Source organism: Stomoxys calcitrans, chromosome 5, assembly GCF_963082655.1.
Source record: "Stomoxys calcitrans chromosome 5, idStoCalc2.1, whole genome shotgun sequence".
NCBI classification, from domain to species: domain Eukaryota; kingdom Metazoa; phylum Arthropoda; class Insecta; order Diptera; family Muscidae; genus Stomoxys; species Stomoxys calcitrans.
The window spans coordinates 62,491,811-62,514,060 of record NC_081556.1 but is presented as its reverse complement, the minus strand read 5'-3'; the positions used below and the strand labels follow the sequence as shown (position 1 = coordinate 62,514,060).

Sequence of the window (22,250 nt, the reverse complement as noted above, 5' to 3'; positions counted from 1 at the left end):
TAGAGTTGATGCCTAGAAACTCCAACTCCTTCATGATTAACGTCGGTTTTACATTATTGGTACGAAATGGTCGTGAAGGGCAGTTTCAGTGGATTTGCCTTTACTGTATACATGCTGCTGCTGCGACAGGCGATCTTCAGGGATCTCTGCCCTAAGATATGTTTCTATGAACCTCTCAAGAGTCTTCAGCATAAAGGATGACAGACTAGTAGGACGAAAATCTTTCGCCTTCGTGTGGTATGGTTTTCCTGCTTTCGAAATGAAAATGACCGTCCCTCCATCCCACATTCTGATACAAGCAGAGTATATCTCCCTAAGTCAGGGAACCAGTCTATCAGGCACAGCCTGTAATTTAACCGAGGATACATCATCAGGGCTTAGCGACTTAAAGGAGTCGAAACTTCTTATCACCCAAAGGATTTTCGCCTCAGACACAATTTCCCTAATAGCCTCCGACGAATGCATACCAGTGACAACCTCTTCTGGCGCCACGTTGTTCGTTGGAGAATTTCCCGGGAAATGTGCATCAATGAGTAGTTCTAGTGTTTTCTCACTAGACATTGTCCATACATTCTCTGACTTCTGAATATACCCCACCGTAATAGATCTCGAGGACAGAATCTTCCTTAGGCTAGAGGCCTCAGATGTATCCTCCACGGAGCTGCAGAATTCTACCCAGGATTTGTTTTGAGCCTTTCTCAGCTCGCCCTTATATTTTTTTAGTTTAGCCTTATAGATGTCCCAATCGTGTGGTGCTCTTGTTGCTTTTGGTCTGTTCAAGAGTTTTCTGCAGTCCTTCCTTCCGCTGTTGCCCCTTGGCTTGGCACTATGGCATGCCGACACAAGCGAGTCAGTCAGGGCCTTCGTGATCCGCTTGCCCACTATGTCTATATACTCCGTAGTTTCCACTTCCTTTTCTGGTCTAGTAGGGATAGACGTGAAGAATTTGTGCCGAAATTTATTGAAATCCGCCTTTATACTTCAGTATTTCCCTTTATTACAAATCGCCAGATTGCAACTTATAATATATTCAACAAGCAACTCACCCCTTTCGTTGACATCCGAACTTGCATCACTTCCTACAATGAAGCTCTTCTTCCCTACAGAAGCGGCTTCAACCAGCGACTTAAGGTTGGAAGGCGGCATCTCTGAATCGTGTGCCATATACAGGGAAGCCAGCCAGTAATGAGACTTGAGATTTCAAGGCTGGCTACTACTAAATCTTCAGTGCTTAGCGACGGTAGAAGAAAAACATTTAGACTACTCTTTGCAAGAATACAGGCTCTGTGTCTTCCATTCCCCGTACCCTAGAGAAGTTTAAATACCGGAATTCTTAGTCCACTAACCATTCCTCCGCACACCCATAGTTCCTGGATAAGAACCACGTCAAATCCCCTTGCCATCAGAAGGAACTTTAGTGCCGCCGAAGTGGCCTTACAATGGTGGAGATTTATTTGTAGAAACCGGTCCATATTCAGGATTCAGAACTTCATCCACTGTTGTGTTGGTCTCATCTTCTGATTCCACCTGGAGTTCATCCTCACAAGATTCTTTAGAACTTGTCATGATGAGCTTCCGTACGCATCCAGGGGCAGGTGAGAAAGCTGTGGAACCACTCTTCCACAGGACACTGGACACTTGCGGTGTGGACTATTTCTCCTTAGATGCTTCACTTAGTGCTGCTGTCGAAGTTCTTTCTGAGTTCCGTGCTTCCCCGCTGACGCACCCAGTCCAACTTTCTGACTCATCTGCACAGGAATTGTGTTGGTCTCATCTTCTGATTCCACCTGGAGTTCATCCTCACAAGATTCGTTAGAACTTGTCATGATGAGCTTCCGTACGCATCCAGGGGCAGGTGAGAAAGCTGTGGAACCACTCTTCCACAGGACACTGGACACTTACGGTGTGGACTATTTCTCCTTAGATGCTTCACTTAGTGCTGCTGCCGAAGTTCTTTCTGAGTTCCGTGCTTCCCCGCTGGCGCACCCAGTCCATCTTTCTGACTCCCCTCCTGTCTCGATCGTGGCAGGGAGATTTTAAGTCTCCTGCAATTCACCGGACTTTAGCGATGTGGTCGACAGTTCCTCAGGCAAGTGTTCAGTAACAACTGCTGAGTCGTCTGCTGCTTCCTTAACCCCACCGCTTCTATAGACCTTCAGTTTCAACTTGTTGAATCCGTAGGATACAAACACTTCAGACTTCTTGAGGTCTGCGCGACAACAGGATGCTGCATGTCCCCGGTCATTTTTTGACAATTGAGCGTTATTTCCCGAAGGCAATTAGTCTGTATCGGCCTCGATACCAGCCTGCATCGTCACAAACTGGAGGAGACCCAGGAAATTCCGCAAGGACATCGGAGTAAACTAATGGCAGTCCATTATCTATCCCACTCCAATTATTCCTAGGTATGGAGCCCTGTTCTTCTCCCTTATCGACAACTGCCACCACCAAACTGTCCCCAGCGACATTAGCAAAGGTTCTTGGACCCATCTTACTATTGCTCGGCCTAGTTATTTTAGGCATGGGATGTCCTCCGGGTGACTGACTGCGGTGCAGTTTCCGAATCCAGACGTGTAGTCTTTGGGGTAGCCTGTGCAACGAATTCCCGAGCCCAATTTAGGGAGTCTCTCTCCCTATTAGGGAGAGTCTTAGGATCATTCTCACCAAGCCTCTTAATAAACCTGAAAAAAAAATTCGTCTTCTATTATTCCAACCTCTTAAAGAGCGTGTTGGTTTGCCGGGGAAGGCCGATGGCCTAGGCAAATTATAGGCATGCGAGAAAGAAGGAAAACTCTTGCGGAGTGAAATAACAATACGTCCGCTCCACTCAACGGTTCACACAAGAATCAAAATTGAGTCCAACTAAGCCGCAACTTTTGTTCGATTTGGCTGAAATTTTGCATGTAGTGTTCCGTTATGACTTCCAACAACTGTGCCAAGTACGGTCTAACTCGGTCCTGATGTAGCTCCCATAAAAACCGATCTCCCGATTTGACTTCTTGAGTCCTTACAAGCCGCAATTTTTGTCCGATTTGCCTGATATTGAGTATGTAGTATTTTGTTATGACTTTCAACAACTGTGCCGAGTACGATCTAACTCGGTCTATAACCTGGCGTAGCTCCCATATAAACCGATCTCCCGATTTGACTTCTTGAGTCCTTACAATCCGCAATTTTGTCCGATTTAGCTGAAATTTTGCATGCGGTGTTCTGTTACGACTTCCAACAACTGTCTCTCGATCATCCTTGTTTGGTTCCCAGATGCTTTAATTTTTGCTGGTTCAACAAAAGTTATTTTGTATAAATTTTTAGCAGATTCCGTGGTAGCGGGTTCCCAAAATTCGGCCGGTCGAACTTAGCACGCTTTTACCTGTTTTATGCTTGCCTGTTAATTGTTTTGATTACCTTAGTCATTTTTTTAGAAGTTTTGTCATCTCTAAGATGATTTTAAATTATGGAATATTACTTTAAAGAAGCTTCCTGATCCATCCATTGGTATACATTTCGATATGTGGCTAAGCTCGCTCGCATTTTTTGTTATTGCTCTACTAATGAGTACATAACTGACACGGCCTTTCGTTTCTTATTTTATAGAAAAAAAGATCATGGAAAATATACATTCTGTGGCGATTATAAACATCCACTGAGACACACATTTGCATTAGTATTTTATTTTTTCTTCTAACATCGCCTTCAAAATTAAGCTGCAGTCGTTTTCAGAAAACAACAGACTTTTCTGCAGTCAGCCTGCTGTTCTGAAATTGCAGAACTACTGCTGTAATAGCAGAACTATTACTATAATAGCAGCAAAATTAACTATTGATTTTCACAGACAGTATAGAATGCAGCAATTTAAAGCAGCTATTATCAATTCAAGGAGGCTACCGTAACTCAGAAGCTAGCATTTCCGCTTATGACGCTGAACGCCTGGTTTCGAATCCTGGCTAGAACATCAGAAAACATTTTCAGCTGTGGTTATACCGCAAAATATCTGGGTGTTCTGCTGGACAGTAAATTAATCTTCAAATCCAAAATTTTGGAAAGGGCAAAAAAGGCAATTCTTACCCTGTACACCCGCAAAACAGCCATTGACAAAAAAATGGGGATTAAACCGCGTGTTATGCACTGGGTATATGCTGCAGTTGTCAGACCTACAATGCTATATGGAGTTATGGTCTGCTGGACGGCACTTCAAAAGTCTACCTACTGTTTGCATCACAGCAGCACAGAGGACTTCGCTATCTGATGCATTGAATTTTATGATACACGTAGTGCCTCTGGACAAATTTCTCTGACTACTACTGTGAGGGTAAGGGAACTTTTTCTTTAGTCATGTGTCGGCTACAGACACTGTGTTCTATACACTCTGTACACACAAAAAAACATGACTATTAAAAACTTTTCAAACATTGCGTTAAATGCTTAAATATTTTTTGACATAGAAATTCGATTTTATTTTGTATCACGAAAGTAATTGGTAAACAAGGAATACGTTGAACATATTTTTAATTGTACGAATTAAGTTGTCATTTAATAGTATAAATTGTGCATGGATCAAGATTATATTGTGTTCTCTTTAAGACGCAAAGAAGTGAGAATGAGTCAAAAAAATATGAAGAAAAATAGAAAGTGGTGTTTTTTATCTCCATAAATATAATTTACTTTATTATAATTTCAAAGTAAAAAAAAAATATTCTGAAAAATGTTACGCTGAAATATTGAAAAGCGGAAAAAATAGTCTGTGAACAAATAAAGGGTGATTGTTTATAAGCTATAGGAGGGTTTTTCAAAAAAACAACATAAAATTTAGAAAAATGCATGAAATCGTTATTTGAATCGATAATACGGTCCATATAATTTAATGGTTGAAGATTATTTCATGCAAATGTTAACCCTGACTGCGCCTCAAACGGTCCATCCGCTTAGTACAATGGTTATGTGTGCTGTGTGGTATGTCATGCACGTCATGCTCTTGCATTTTAGGCAAAAAAAGTTGGAAATCATCTCACGGTAGCGCTCACCATTCACAGTTACGTTACGATTCGCCACTATGCCACCAGCCCATAAATCGCACCAAACAGTGATTTCATTGATAGCTCTGGCACTGCTTCTGGCTGCTCTTCTTTCCAAAATCGACAATTCTGCTTATTTACGTACCCATTAAGCCAAGAATGAGCGAAAATGAGCGCGTGATGAACTTTCGTCGTATTTATAAATATTATTAACTTTACTTTACTTACTTTAATTGGCTATGACAGAACATTTGTGCTACTATCCGAACGTAGAATAGCGTTATAAGCGCGTCTGCACTCATTCTAAAATCTCTGACACCAAATTTCAAGTTGACTCCCACCACTTGATCTCTTCATCGGAATTTTGGTCGTCCCAGTTTGCGTGTACCACCGTGTTTGCTGGAACTTCTTAATCCATTCTGACAGCATGCCCTAGCCAACGCAGCCGTTGTATTTTGATACGTGTAACTATGCTATCGTCGTCATTCAGCTCGTGGTTCATACGACGTCTATATTCACCCTTGTCTCAGAACCATATAACAACAGAAGTAGTATCAGTGTCTTGTATAGTGAAATCTTCGTCGGGATGTGGACTTGTTTCTAATCTACCAAAGTAGCATCTGTTTGCCAGTATTATTTTTCGCTTTATTTCAAAACTGGTGTCATTCGTTTCGGTTACGGCTGTGGCGAGGTAGATTAAGTTGCTGACTATCTCAAAGTTGAGGTTGCCAACTTTCTCCATTTTCTTTATCTGATCGTATATACAGAACGATTTGAGAGTTTGAGCTAAAACAAACAGCAGAGTGCTGTCATAAAAGCAGATGTTGTTTGTATTTTCGATATATGTATTATGTCCGGCTCCTCTATTTTACATACAAAACATTTTGGTAGCTTTAATGTAGTTTTTTTTGACAGTAGGAGGCCACCGTAGCGCAGAGATTAGCATGTCCGTCTATGACGCTGAACGCCTGGGTTCGAATCCTGGCGAAACCATCAGAAAAAATTTCAGCGGTGGTTTTCCCTTCTAATGCTGGCAACATTTGTGAGGTACTATGCCATGTAAAACTTCTCTCCAAAGAGGTGTCGCTAAGGCACCGGTTTAGGCAAGCTGTGGTCTACTGTTAAGTCACTCCTGAACCCCGGCAGACGGGATGACAGAACCTCAGTCACTTTTGGCGACGTTACCGTGACTGATCCGAAGAGATGCGCCAGGCTGTTCAACCTTCAATTTATTGTGCATCCCGAGAGTGACAGGGCAAGGAGGAGAGCCATTCGCCGTATCCGTGGTCTCCGAGCCGTTGGACAGCCATCACAATTTACCGTGGTCGAAGTTACGAATATCCTCCGTGGCGTCAAATCTTCCAAGACGTTGGGCCCCGACGGAATCTCTACACTGATGCTGAAGAATCTGGATTTACATGGAGTTACTACCGTCCTCAACCCGACTTTGAACACTCTTATAGTTTCGGATGTCTGGAAAATGGGCAAATAAAAAGTGATCCCGCTACTGAAGCCTGGAAAGGCGGGTCCTTGTTTGGGTGAGTCGTACAGACCAATCTCAACTCTCTCACCAGTAACAAAGATGCTTGAGGTATTACTCCTCCCGAGCCTCCAGGGGAATTTCCATTCGCTGAGCATCAACATAAATTCCGAAGACTGCTTTGCATTCCATCACCGCACACATTTGCCATGGCTTCAATCAGCCCTGGCCATGTGATTTGACGGTCCTCGTGGCACTGGACCTATCGAAGGCATTCGACATGGTCAGCCATGCCAAACTATTTGAGGACATCGCCAACGCGTCCCTCCAGCCAGGCCTGAAACGCTGGGTCGCGAATTATCAATGTGGTCGCCAGTAATTTGTAGAATTGAGGGATAAGAAGTCGAAACACCGTAGAGTGAAACAGGGAGTTCCCCAAGGCGGGTTGATATCTCCGGCACTGTTTAACCTCTGCCTATCCTTCATTCCACCCCCTCCAGACGGCATAGAGAACGTATCATATGCGGACGATTGTACGCATCAAATGTGGTGTCACATTTGACAGATCTTACACATTCTCCCCACATGCCACAGCAATTTGCGATAAAGTCAAAGCCGGCAGCTCTAATGGTGCAGACAAAGAAACCTTGTTGACCACGTACGAAGCAATTGGCCGGTCTGTGGTAAGTTATGCAGCGCAAGTGTGGTCTCGTCAGCTCCGTAACATGCTGTGGAATAATGTCCACACCTGTCAGAATGCCACCCTCCGAACTGCGACGGGCTGTCTCCTCAGTTCTCATGTAGACCACCTCCATCAGGAGACAAAGATTCTACCAGTACGAAGACAACTACATGCTGTCTAAGCAATATCTTTTGGGCTGTTATCGCATACCATCCAAATCATCTTGTGGATACCAACAAACTGCTACAACAACAAAATGTACCAGTCTTTTAATTTTGGCAAAAAAAAATCATAAGCCGCTATAAAAGGTTAAATTTGGTCAAATTTTATTCAATCTCTAACAGATACTGACACTTAGGTGGGGACACACACCAGGCATAAACCAACTTAGGGGAGTGGCATAAAAAACAATAAAGGATTTTGTAAGAAGCACGGAATTCCTAACTTAGATTTTCTTTTTCGAGGTTACTTTTTTGCATTTAGAGCGCACAACAAGCCGATTACAGGCTTAAGTGTATGTCCATAGTGGCATGGGGCGGATTAATATCTGCACCCTTTTTTGAACCTAACCTACTCTAGTACGCTCCAAGCATTCAAATTGAACAGAAAAATGAGAGAAATTAAGATATTTATTAATAAAACGAAATTTATTTTGTGAAATTAATTTAGCATGTTCACGATAGTTGGTTTTTGTGGGAATGCTCTTCCGCTAGAATTTTTTCAAGCAAGAAAATTCCAATATAATGGTTTTAGCTTATGTTTCCTACAATTTTAGGACAATTTTGATGCAGTTTTGGTCAATCCGAATAAACTATGATAACTTTATATAGATAAAGTCATAAAAGGACGCAAATTACAAGTTTTCCACTAGTCAAATCTATCGCTGGATACAAAACTCTTATTTTAGCTTTTCAATTAAAATAATTAAGATTCTGAAGATATTTTTCATTGATAAAGGTACGAAACGTTAAAACCTAACGGAAAAGGTTTATCTGTGTCAGTAATTATCCGCTAAATATAATCTATGGTAAAAAATGGTGCAACTGATACAAGCCATCATTCTTTCTTGACCGTATTTTTCAACATTATTATTTTTAAGATTTTTTTTAACCTTACGACCAGCTTCTTCTCGTAGTAAAACTAAATCTCCTACGTCTAATTTACAATCTATGGTTTTCCTATTATAAAATTCCTTTTCTTTTAATTTATACCTACCTAATAAGGAGTTTTTTTATACGCTATTTGTAACCTTAACTTTGTTTCTTTAGCATAATTCTCTATATTATATAATGGCGTAATTGTATCTACTTCCGTAAATCTATTACACATATTTGGACTTTTTCCAAAACTAGCTCATATGGACAACATTCATGTGTTGTAGTATTAAGTAGTAGACAAAATATTTTATCCAAACAACACAGTAATTTTTGTCAATCGAAATATATGATCTTACATATTCAATAAAATTTCTGACATCGTTCGATTATACTTAGTGTCTGGTGGTAATAAGCTGTTGGTGTTAATTTCTCAATTTTCAGTAGATCGTAAATCTTTATTCTGTTATTCTGTCCCCATGTCCGATATGAACGACTTCATTGGTTCATAGGTGAGAATAAAGTGCTCAAATATCGCCTTAGCGAAATTTTTGGCGCTTTTTTCACAAATTGGTATAGCAATTAAATATTTTTTCATATCACATGTCAATGTCACTGCATACTCATTGCCTTGTTCTGTCTTTGGTAATGGGCCCACGGTGTCTAACTATACTGTCAAAATGACTTGCCGGTGTTGGCGTTATTGTCATAGGAGTTTTCAAATGTTCCGTAGTCTTAGTAGTATGACACTTTTACGTATCCTGTTAAATCTTTCGTCATGTTTTTCCAATAAAAATATCATTTGATTTTCTTATGTGTCCTAAAAAGTTCCGGAGTGACCACCCTCTATTGGGTCATCATATATTTCTTTCAGATTTCTTGAATTGTTTTCGCATCTTTCACATCAATTTGGGTCCTTATTTATAAATTCTTGAATAGAGATAAATTCGAAAATTTTTTCACTAGGTGGCACTTTTATATTAATAATTCTCTACGACAGAATATTTAGAATCGTCTGGCAATAACCCTTTATCTGTGCACTTATGCCCGAGATATGATACATCTCGCATAAAAAATTGAAATTTTTTGGGGTGTTGTTTGAGATTCCTTGCACTACACAATGTGAAACCGTCAGTAAGATTCGTAAGCATATGTTTCTCTGAACAACTTGATACAACCAAGTCATACATATACAAGAATGCTTGATCGGGTTTTAAGTCGCTGAAAGCGAAAGTCATCATTCTATGAAAATAATTACGAGCTATTTTTCAGTCCATATGGTAATCTGGTAAATCTATAAATACCGTTATTTGTCGAAAAATATGTAATGTCTCCGAATTTCTCCTCCCATGGGATTTGGTGAAATCCCGACATTAAGCCAAGACAAGAAAAATACTTAGGTTAGATAAAAAAGGGTGCAGATATTAATCCGCCCATGCCACTATAGACATACCCCAAAGCCAGTAGTCGGATTTTTGTGCGCTCTAAATACAAAAAAAAACAACAAGTTACCTCGAAAAAGAAAATCTAGGTCAGGAATTCCGTGCTACTTTCAAAATCCTCAATTGTTTTCAATGCCACTCCCCTAAGTTAGTTTATGCCTGGTATTGTTCCCACCTAAGTGCGGGTATCTGTTAGACGTGAGAGCCGGACAATGACAAAGGATATGCTCCAACGACTTCATCTTCCCGTCGTGCCCTACGCATTTGATCACTTGCCTCACCGATTTTACATAAGTGAGGTCGTAGTCCTATGTGTTCCATTATGATAAGGAAAGCTATACTGACCTCCTTCTTACTTCCTTTCAGTAATAGCCTCGTCTTCCCACGATCTGGATACCCCGGCGTCGGCCCGAAAGTTTTCGGGTTAACAAAGTTTATTGACGGCTGTCCTCTGGCCCCTTTCATTCCCCCTTACTCCGTTGTGGCCCAGCACCGCAGAGATTTGATGAAATGGTTAGCTATTTGGTTTTACCAGGGAATTCATAATTTTTGCTATCACACCTGTCTGTTATTTTGTATGAAATAACATAAAATTTTAGCAAAAACTGATTTTTATGCGTAAAAATTGTTAAGGTTGTGAGAAAGCTGGTTAAATCATAAATTTGTAAAAACAATTGAATTTAGGGTTGCTTTAATTCGACTGACAACTAAAACAGACGATTTCTTTATATTTTTGTCAGAAGGAATAGAGCACGCTCTAATCGAAAAAAAAATTACATGTGCTATTTTGAAAAGTGATTTTCATATGTTAGTTTCGTTTGTATCACACGACATGTACAACTCAACATGTGCTAAATTTAATTCTATAACCTTAAGAGTGTTATTACGGTGTTTATCTGTTTAACTTTTAGTGATAGGCGAAGTATATATACAAATAGCTAATATTAAGGCGGGTATTATACACTTTTCTATTTAATGTTCTAATCTTAGGGGTTTGAGTTTCCCATTTCTGTTACGGTTGTTTCCATATCTGGACAGAGTAGGTCGTCCTCTGTTATTCTGCCTGTTGTTTCTGTAATTATTCCAGTTGTTGTAATTATTGTTGTTATTATCATTGTCATTACTTTAGTTTCCTCTAAACTTTCTATCTTACCTCTATAACCTCCACGGAAGTTATTCCTGAGGTACAGTACAGAGTTCTGTTGTGCCTCTGTGCGAGTACTGATGAACTTTCCAACCACTTCGTTCATAGAGTAGAACTGACCTGCTTCCATCATGAGTTTAAACCTGCCTTTAGTGCAGTTCTTTGTGGAATACTTGGATGATATTTCAACCTCTGGCATTCGCTGTTTAATGTTTTGCCTAATATTCATTTTCTTCGCGGACAATACTTCGACCGACTCTCTCTTAAATCCAGACTGTAGTGTGTTTATTTTTTGTCAAATAGTTGTCTCGTCTCCTATCAAGTTCCTAGTATTTCCCTTCAATTTAATCTTGATATCGATACTGCGACGGATTCATGAGAGTCTTTGATAGTGTCAACTAGTGGCAAGGCGTCCACAAATGAACATTTTCCGGCTTCCCATCGAAATCGGGTATTAGCCTTGAAACAGTATTAAAAAATCCTACAGTCTTCTGACCCATCTTGTCTTCTTCTGAGTCAAAGTCTTCTTCTATTTGTCCAAGTTTCCTTGTGTTTTTTTCTACGGCGTGCGGGACTTCCCGGTTGATATGGTATCTCGACAATATCTTCAATCCCTCAATGTCCAATAAAAGTTGAGGCTATATTTTTTATGTTCCCCAGTTAATTTCTTCCTATATCCGTATATATATCCTTACTGACTCTGGAGGAACGTATGCACTTTTATTTATGCATTGATATGATTTCTTAAATTTCTCTTTTTTATAATATAGTATGTACTAAATTATATTTTATCCTTTTTTTTGTCCCTGATTTACATACTTCTTCTTAAGCGTCCTATGATGCATTAGGTATATCTTTAAAGTTAAATTTTGCTATAAATGTGAGCAAAATGAGACATACTTCAATCAGAAAAAGATTATCCGACTTTTCCTCAACTTTCACCTCATTTACCACGTTGGCATTTGGTTTCACTAGTTTTGACTCTGGCTGTCCCAAGCAACAAAAAATTATGTAAATTTAAGATATTTATTACAAATATAGGACTGAGAGTTGGCTTAAAAACAGTTTGTTTTGTACATTCTCAAGAAGTTCTTCTTATTGTTAACTATACATCTTTTTGTGTTGTTATAAAGTTATTTTTTTTTTTAATTTTCAAGTATACATTTTGATATTATTATTTTTGTGTGTTTTCTTTTCTTTGTTTTTTTATCAAGAGCGAGTAATCGCTTTTTGATTCTAAGAGTGCTAAGCTAGCACTTCTTTGGGGCTTATATTTTTGGTTTTTCTTACTTTTTTATATATGATTCACTAAGAAATCAATTTCATCAATTCGCTGCCAATATTTCGTTGCGACTTCCCATTTGGGTGGCGGATGATGTTAATTATCCGGTTCAAAATAGATTTTTCCCTTATTAACTTGCAGGTGTATCCAGCCCTCTTTTTGGTGGTCTCACCTTCGGTATTTTTGGCGTTTCTTGGCTGATAGTTGGCTGCTTTTTTGTCCTCCTGAAGTTCTCTTCCAGTGTTAGCGGCTTGGGCCCTGGTTCGCTCATAGCCCCTGATCTACGATCCTTAGCGTGGTTCGGAATGCCCAGATAGTATGGTAGTATCTTTCTTCAAAGGGTTGGCGGATAGTAAGCGATGGACCAGCTGAGTAGCGACACGCTACATCTGGGGGATGTTTTTTGTGGCTTAAACCGCAAAGCAGATCATTGCGGCTTAAACGTAGAGGTTTTGTAGGCAAATATATATCAGGTGACATTTCTTAATTGATGGTGCTGCATTGAGGAGAACCAACGAATTTATAGCCAGAATTGGCTCGATCAGCATAAATCAATGGTTTTCCAAAATCAATGCATTTCTAAGACTAATACATACATACATGTTCTTACGTCTACATAATTCTACTTATTGCATACAAGAATACACATGTGAATTCTTAATGCTATTTATGCTTCATTGCATTCTTCCCGAAAGTATAATGGCGTCAACACAAAAAATTTTGCAGCCGTGACGGTGAAAAGAGAAGTGCTGTTGTTTAGTGTTATTTGACACTGTCTTTGTTTATACCATTCTTGTTGGTTCTGACATTGACTCTATGGTATGAATGTATGAGTACGCTACACAATTGTTTAGTTCCTTATTCTTGGGAAAAATTAATTTGAAAATGAAATTAGCCGGGAATATGGAATCAGGAATTTCCGAAATATCGTCTTACAGATAACAATCATTTTAGGAGTTCTCGTTCCATTTTAATTTTAGAGCCATTTTGTTTTAAATGAACCCTCGAAGACTCCTATTCACAAATTTCTCGCATTAAACCAGGTGGATGTTTTAGCTGATGGCACTGATTATTGTGATGAAAATGATCTAAATTTGCCACACCGTTTAGATGTTACGTCATCACTACCATTAGTTAATAATTTTGTGGATGTTGATGAGCCTGAAGGCTTGGAGGAGTCTGATGAATATTTTGAAACAAAATCTAACGGTTCAGTGGAAAAGGGTTCAGATGATGACAATGTCAAAATGCAAAGTTCTAACAAAACAGACACAAAATACGACGAAAATGAACTCAATATAAGCAAGTTACGTTTTAGCCTGAAGGAGATTGAAAACAATTTTAGAGAAAATATAACGAATTCATCAACAACGCCACACATAGCCAACTCAAACCTACGTTCATATACCCACAACAAGGGTAAAGCACCAAAACCACCCCAACAGCATGATACCTCTTATAATGTGCCACAATCGCTAAATGAAATTATGCCTAGAAATGAATCTACCAATATAAAGGAAACTGAAATCTAAAAATGTATTCGGTAAATATTTTAGAAGAAGTATTCATTGAAATTAGTTTTTAATTCCCGGAATGTATATCTCATGCTCTGCTTAAATTTACGTTGGTATTGAATAACCATTGCATTAATTATGAAAATGCTAAGGATTCGCTGGCAAATTACTAATTCAGTTCATCTCAGATTTGCAATAAACTAAATTGCCCGAATTTTTGTGTCAATCACCTCGCATGATTATAACTCTCTTACTAAACACAAATCTTCTGAAAAATGTTAAATATATGTACTACAAAGTGTATTCCAAGTTAATAATTTATTTCATTACATTTGCAGGATAAGATGTCGGCTAGTTGCACTACTTTGCCTCGTAGCAAAAAAGCCGAAAAAGCTATTGCTGCTACAACAACATCGATCAAAACACGAGCCAACAGACATGAAAAGTAAATAACGGATACATACGGGCGATTCGTGTTTGGAATTTAAGCGGATTAAGATTTCTAAATGAATCTCTATGCATATACTGTGAATTATAAATTTATGATAATGAGTAATCCAGATTTTCTTAACAACAACTCATTAAAATAGACTGTTCGATTATTTTAAGGAAATTATTAGTTAATCAATTGCTTTGTTGATATGAAAAAACTTAGAGGTAAAGATTAATCTAATTCATGGTAAATAAAAATCAATTATTCTTCACATGCCATAAGATCATGTCAAAATTAGTTCAATATACGAGTATTGGATTTATTTCAAATTTGGTAAATATTTTAATCCAGGTACGAAAATCTATATCTATGTATGTATAAATATTAATGTGTTGATTTGTTTGTTTGTATGTATGTCTTATTGTTTACATTTGTTGAAATAATCTCTGCGTTCTCGCGACTGGCAGAATAGCTGCCCCGTGTTTTTTTCGCTCAGCAGTTCTTTTGGCGCGTATGAGCTCTCTTTACGCAAGCAGAATTGAAAGACATTTTTAAAAGTAATTTCTACATATTTTTAGTTTTAATTTAATTGAGAAACTTATCGTTGTGTAGTAATTCCATCATTAAAACTGTGTTTTGGGTAGGTTTAGAATATGCGTGGAAGGCTACCAAACATAAGATGATGAGTTCAAAACTCCTCGTCGACCCCTGACAAAACTTACTGAATTGTTCAAGTAGAGAGAGTGACAGAGAAAAAACCGAGAGCAAGCAGAAAAATAAAAACATATTTTTTCAAGCATTGACAAATGTCAAAAGAAATCAATTACGGAACTAGTTGTTGGAATAAGCAGAAGTACTAGTTCCAGGGTCAACTGGTTACTCTAATGGCAAACCCATGTCAAACCAGTTGTTTTCACTGAAAGTAAACAAAAGTGGAACTAGTCCTGGTTACTTCGGAACTAGTGAATAAACTGGTTTGGAACTAGTGGCCTGGGCTACTGGGTTTTCTATCGCTCGATTGATAGATTGACACACAAGAAATTTGAAAACAATCGCAGGCGATATCACTTTTTAGTCTATGTAGTGTCCCAGTACTGGAGAAAACAACCCACTTAGCGATATATCGCCACGAAAGACTCAATAGGAACTAAAAATATATAAAATTCGATTATGAGCGGCATTAACAAAGAGTAAATATTAAATTTTTTGCCTGTTACTTTTGTGAGAAGTTTGCCGCTGTTCCTTATTGGAATGTTCAGGGGCAAATTTAAGGATGGTACAGTATATTTCGTTTAAAGTACATACTGTGCGTTACACGGAATCAGTGACTTATATCGCAATTTCAACTAAAAGCGAATTTTTATATATTCCACTTTTTCGATAATAATCGAATTCGCATACAATAAGTGAGTTATAGTCACAAACAACAAAATATCTATTTTTAAACTTGTACCAATATCAGTAGATGATGAGAAACTAATAAGCATAGAATTGCGAAAGTAATGTAAAATCATGTAATCTCTGCGTTCTCAAATACATGATTTTTTCAGGGACGCTATAAAAGTACATCCATAGGGAAACCAAACGACGTGATTTTTGGTCGCTCTTTTGACATTTCACTTCAGTAAGGTTTGCCACTTCATGGTGGAAAGATACACAAGCCAACAACGAGTCCAAACTATTAAAATTTACTACCGAAATTCGGAGTCACTGGGCTCAACGTTAAGAGCGCTACGTCCAAAGCTCATTTCTGGTTAAATGGCTTCACGATGATTACATCCCGAAAAATAATTTCCTCGGTTTTTTGGTGCTGGTCAACCGCTCCTACATGAATGAATTTATTTTGGGTCTATGCATGAAATAAAGAAAAGGGTAGCATACAGCTTATTAAAATTTGTTCTCGCTTTGTGAACTATCTGTCAACGATTTGTTATTACGTTCGCTTGTGTGTGTATTATAGTTAAAGAGCAATAACACACACACCCAGCGAAGAATGGCGAGAACTAGCAACATACTCAAAATCAGAGTTGCACAACACACTGATTTTGACCGATAGTACACCCGACTTGTTGGTGGTCAGCTGCACTTGCCTGTATCCATTTATCTCGGGGTCTATGAGAATAGTACTCAGCATTGGCGAGAATAGTACTCAGCATTTTATTACCCTGTCTGGGTTAATATGTCTTGAGTCTACGCAAGATATTGCTACGCTTATACTGTAACCGTTTTACTTCCAATTAAAAAAGTTCGTTTACAATTACTTTACTTAGCAATGAATTATTGGGTTGCCTAAAAAGTAATTGCGGATTTTTTAAAAGAAAGTAAATGCATTTTTAATAAAACTTAGAATGAACTTTAATCAAATATATAATTGACATTTTGTTCGATAACTTTTTGCCATCTTCCTGGCAAATTTAGTATTCCACGCTCATAGAACTTCTGGCTTTTATCTGCAAAAAACTGAACCAAGTGCGATTTTATAGCCTCATCATTGCCGAAAGTTTTACCATTTAAGGAGTTCTGCAAAGATCGAAATAAATGGTAGTCTGATGGTGCAAGGTCAGGGCTATATGGTGAATGCATCAAAAGTTCCCAGCCAAGCTCACTCAGTTTTTGGCGAGTGACCAAAGATGTGTACGGTCTAGCGTTGTCCTGGTGGAATATGACACTTTTACGATTGACCAATTCTGGTCGCTTCTCCTCGATGGCTGTATTCAATTTGTCCAATTGTTGACAGTAAACATCCGAATTAATCGTTTGGTTCCTTGGAAGCAGCTCAAAATATACCACACCCTTCCAATCCCACCAAACAGACAGCATAACCTTCTTTTGGTGGATATCAGCCCTTAAAGTGGTTTGAGCTGGTTCACCAAGCTTGGACCATGATCGCTTTCGACTAACGTTATTGTAAACAATCCATTTTTCATCTCCAGTTATGATTCGTTTTAAAAACGGATCGAATTCATTGCGTTTAAGGTGCACACGCGTTGATTCGGTTTGTTAAATGAATTTCTTTCAATACATGTGGTACCCAAATATCAAGCTTTTTCACCAGTCCAAGGCTTTTTATGTGATAATGAACGATTGATTTTGGTATATTTAAATTCTCTCCTATCTCACGCTCAGTTACATGACGATCCAATTCGATTAATGCTTAAAATTTGCTTTAAATTTGTCAACGACGACTATATGAAAAATCAGCAATTACTTTTTGGGCAACCCAATATTGATCTACTTATTTGTTTTACAACTCGCCAACTTCTGTTTGCTGATACGTTTACAATACGCGTTTCAAGACTGACTCGTGTTGCGTTGTTTCCCTGCCTTATATACCAAATCTAGCAATGCGATAAATCCTCTATTGATCTCTGCTTAAGCTGACCAGCATTGACAAACACAAACACACATACATAACATAACACTTGAGTACAGGCAAACACATACACCAAACGAAAGCAGACATTATTACGAATAGAAGAATAACAATAACAATAAACTAATAAAACCCCAATAGTAACACTACCCCCCGCTTAAGCTTGTTCGTTCCGAATAGGCACAGTTCCCGTTCCATTTGGACATCCGTCTTTCTGAATGTACCAGTTGTCATTTTGGAAGCCTTCAGTATTTACGGCAAGGTCGTATCTACATTCATCCGATGGTGAACTGTATCGTGAACTTCACGAAAGGTGTCCTAATCATCTGTTCCGTAATCTTCATATATATCTGGATTAGCACCGAAAATCAAATCATCAGGCAAATTAACTCGCTTCCAAATAAAATCTTGGCCGGCGTCTGGGATGTGGAATTGTGTATCGAAGATCTATATGACAACAAAAATGTCGGTATGTGCACATCTTAGTCTTTCTGGCCATTATCTATCACTTTCCGTAGGTGTTCCTTCAGGGTGCGATTGCGAGTGTTATGAGTCACACATTTCTTCAAAAATTGCAGACTCGAAATTTCTACCCTGATCAGAATGAATTTGCGATGGAACACCGTAGGTACATATCCAATTTTAGCTGAAAACATTCACAATTATCTTTGATTCTTGATTTGGGTTGGCATAAACTTTTGGCCATTTGCTAAAATAGTCCACGACAACTAGGACATAACGCTTTCCTGAGTCGCTAATTGGAAATGGTCCAGCCACATCTAATGCTATCCTTTCGAACGGTGCTCCCGAATTATACTGTTGCATGTGACCTCGACTTTTCCGTGTTGGACCTTTAGCCTTCAAACACCTTTCGCATTCGACATTGTATTTTTGGCATCCAACCCAGTTGAACCATTGTTTCACCTCCACTTGGGCCAGGACATCAGCATTACCGTGTTTGCCACCCTTCTATGCTCAATGTTGAAGTCGTAGCTCTAGAGCCGCTCTATCCAACGAGCCAGTTAAGCTTCGAATTTTGAACTGGAGCAACCATCGCAGAGCTAAATGATCAGTCCGTTGCAGAAAGTGCTGGTCATATAGGTACTTGTGGATGTATTTTATGGCTTCTACAACTGTCAGCAATTCGTTCTTATTACGCAGTAATTCCTTTCAGGTTTACATAACGTACGTCTATAGTATCCGATGAACTTTTCTTGACCGTTGACTTGCTGCGACAACACCCCACATATGCGCTAGCGTCCGTATCCAAAACAAATTTCTCGCCAGGAACTGTGTAGGCCAAAAGAGGGGCTGTACATAGCAGTTCTTTCCTTCCTCGAATGATTCCTCTTGGGCGTTACTCCACTGAATCTTCTGACTTTTCTCTTTCGATTTGTGTAAGCTGGCTGCTGTGCTGGCGAAATTTGGGACGAGTCGTCTGTCATATGTATAAAAACCAAGAAAACTGCGTAGTTCGTGAAGGTTACGGGGACGCGGCCAATCTCTCACTGTTTGAACTTTGTTGTCATCCGTTGATATACCCTCCGCCGTAATACGACGTCCCAGATATTTTACTTCCCGCTGGAAAAGTTGAACTTTTTCGCATTAAATCTCGGGCTGGCGGCTGATAGTTGGTGGAGAAGATCCTTCAAATTCTTAAGATGCTTATTAAAGGGTTTTCCCATGACTATGATATCGTCCAGGTATATCAAGCCTGACTTCCAGTTAAACCCCTTCAATACACGCGTTGCAGTGTTTAAATAGCATAACGTTGAATAGCCAGAGACCGCCATTAACGCCAAATGGAGTTTTCTCCTTGTCTTTCTCTGCGATCTTTATCTGGCAGTAACCACTCTGCAGATCATGGATGGAGAACCATTTTGTTATGAGTGTCCAGCGTATTATCAATTCTTGGGAGTGGGTAGCTGTCCTTTTTAGTGAAATAGTTGAGCTTCCTGTAATCCACACAGAATCAAGTGCTTCCGTCTTTCTTTTCAACCTACACACTGCGGAGCACCATGGATTTGATGATGGTTCTATAAAACCATTTTCTTTCTTTTCACTTACTAGCTTCTGAACTTCGTCCCTTTATGCCGGGAGAACACTTCTTGGAGTCTGTTTTATAGGACTTGCTTCTGTGGTATTTATTTCATGTTTTGCTGCTGATGTTCTTACTCGATTTTCATTCATAAAGGCAAAAGCAGATACTCATTTATAAAACAGTTGCTTAGCCTTATTCTTCTCAGAAGGAGAAAGACTACTTGTCCAACCCTTGACATAATCCTTTAGATGCTTCTTTTCCCTAAAAGATGAATTTGCTGTGCTGTTTTTTTTTTTAATCTACTATTGGTCCGGCTGGTGTACATTGCCTAACATCGCAGAATTCGTCAATTTTGTATGATTTGTTTGACAAGTTCAGGACTCGTACTGGGATAAGTCCCTTATTGTTGGCCGTTATCATATTACCATATTACCGGCTTCACATTCTCCACTCCTTAGCACCCATATTATTGATTCGGCATTTGAAAGTATAATCTCTGGATGGTTCGCAGTAAATATGGGTATTCTCGTCACAGTCGATGCTTCATATCCAGGGTAAGACCGAAGGCAATCATAAAATCGGCACCAATTATAACTTCGTCTACAATATCGGTCACTATAAACTCATTGTTTAGGAAATATACTGGCAATAGTCAACTACAAAACAGCCTTGCCTTTGACTGTTGCGGGCTCCCCCGGGGCCGTACGCAATCTCATTCTATTAAAAGGGGATATTCTTCCTTTTACCAAATCTGACCTAATGAGAAAATTTTATGCGCCCGTATCCAACGTCAAGTTATACTTGTCGCCATTGATGTAACCGGCTGTAGTTAAATTGGTGTTTCCTGTTGAACTATGGCTATAAAGATTGTGAGGCCATAATCTATAGAAGCCAGCTCATGACTCATTTGATAAATTTTGAGTCACTCTTTTGCTAACCTGTGTTGGAGGTGGCGATATCGATCGGGAACATTTGCGGGACTGAATCAATTAGAAAGTTTGAATCATAATACTCGGTATCCAACTAACGCACCTTGTGAATCTGGTGCTTTGCAATTATTCTCGCCGTCTCTTGTGCAAGCGCAAATCACACAGTTTCGGCGAACGTAGCTATTTGCGACGCGTACGTTGCTCATTTAATTTCTGGGTCCGCGATACGGTTGACGAAAGTCCCGATCTTCACACGGTCCACCAATAGATGGCTTTCTCCTGGGTATGTCAGTAGTATCAGCCGCTTGACCTAAGCGGCGAAATCCTGTAGCGTTTGATTTCTGCACTCGTCCTCTCCTAATTTTTCTAGAATTGTCTTCCAATGCATTGCTTGTAGTTCCGCCTTGTTGCTGGTAGTTGCTAACTCTATTTTCCTAGCTCCTTCTTCTAGTCTTCCACACGTATATCGGCGAATTTCATTGTAGAAGTTTATTTCGTAATTTCACTTCTGATACCAGTTGTTACGTTTTTACTGTAGACGTTTTACTTCCAATTGAACACAGTTCGTTTACAATTACTTTACTTAACAATGATTTATTATTCTCTACATTGATGTTGAAGAATCTGGATTTACCTGGAGTTGAGTACCATACTTCTGTTTTCAACCTGTCTTTGAACACTCTTATAGTTCCCGATGGCTGGAAAATGGGCAGAGTGATCTCGCTACTAAAGCCTGGAAAGCACCCGAGTTTTAGGGAGTCGTACAGACCGATCTCCCTTCTCTCACCAGTAGCAAAGACGCTTGAGGCATTACTCCTTCCGAGCCTCATGGGAGAATTTCCATTCGCCGAGCATCAACATGGATTTCGAAGGCTTTGCATACCATCACCGTGGCTTCAATCAGCCCAGGCCATGTGATAGAACGGTCCTCGCGCCACCTATCGAAGGCATTTGACACAGCCATGCCAAACTATTTGAGGACAGCACCAACACGTTCCTCCAGCCAGGCCTGAAACGTTGGGTCGCGAATTATCTGTGTGGTCGCCAGTCATTTCAGGAATTTAGGGATAAGAAGTCGAAGCACAGTAGAGTGAAACAGGGAAATCCCTATCTCCGCCACTGTTTAACCTCTACCTATCCTCCATTCCACCCCCTCCAGACGGAATAGAGATCGTATCATATGCGGACGATTGTACGATCATGGCAACAGCCCCCAGGGAATTCCCTATCTCCGCCACTGTTTAACCTATACCTATCCTCCATTCCACCCCCTTCAGACGGAATAGAGATCGTATCATATGCGGACGATTGTACGATCATGGCAACAGCCCCCCATTATTGACATCTGCGTTAGGTTGAACGTCTACCTCAACGAACTTGCCTCATATTTCGCTACAAGAAATCTGAAGATATTTGACACCAAATCTTCAGCCCCATTGTTCACTACAAATACGCGTGAGGTGATTACTGAGCTGACTGTGATGGTCGATGGAGAAATGATTCCGACCATCAAGTGTTCCAAAATACTCTGCGATAAAGTCAAAAGTAGAAACAAGGTCCTCAAGTCACTTGCCGGCAGCACTTGAAATACAGACAAATAAACCTTGTTGACCACGTAAAAAACAATTGGCCAATCTGTGGTAAGTTATCCAGCGCCAGTACTGTCTCCTTAGCTTTGTGACACGCAGTGGAATAATATTCAGATCTGTCAGAATGCCAACTTCCAAACTGTGACGGGCTGTCTCCTCTGTTCTCATGTGGACCAACTCCATCAGGAGACAAAGATCCTGTTGGGCTGTTATCGCAAAGATCATCCAAATCATC

The 22,250-nt window shown here is 39.5% G+C and overlaps 1 protein-coding gene across 2 annotated transcripts in view; it reads left to right on the top strand.

Moving 5' to 3' along the window:
* Positions 1 to 14,380, top strand: part of LOC106095087 (receptor expression-enhancing protein 4) — a 52,931-nt gene extending 38,551 nt beyond the window's left edge. The window contains exons 7-8 of one of the 2 annotated variants that reach the window (XM_059370243.1): positions 13,180 to 13,679; positions 13,989 to 14,076. In XM_059370243.1, coding sequence (XP_059226226.1) covers positions 13,180 to 13,668 — 489 coding nt within the window. In that variant the 3' untranslated portion in view covers positions 13,669 to 13,679; positions 13,989 to 14,076. Of the gene's footprint in view, positions 1 to 13,179; positions 13,680 to 13,988 lie in introns of both variants that reach the window. The other variant, XM_059370244.1, reaches the window with a different exon arrangement.
* Positions 14,381 to 22,250: the final 7,870 nt, after the last annotated feature.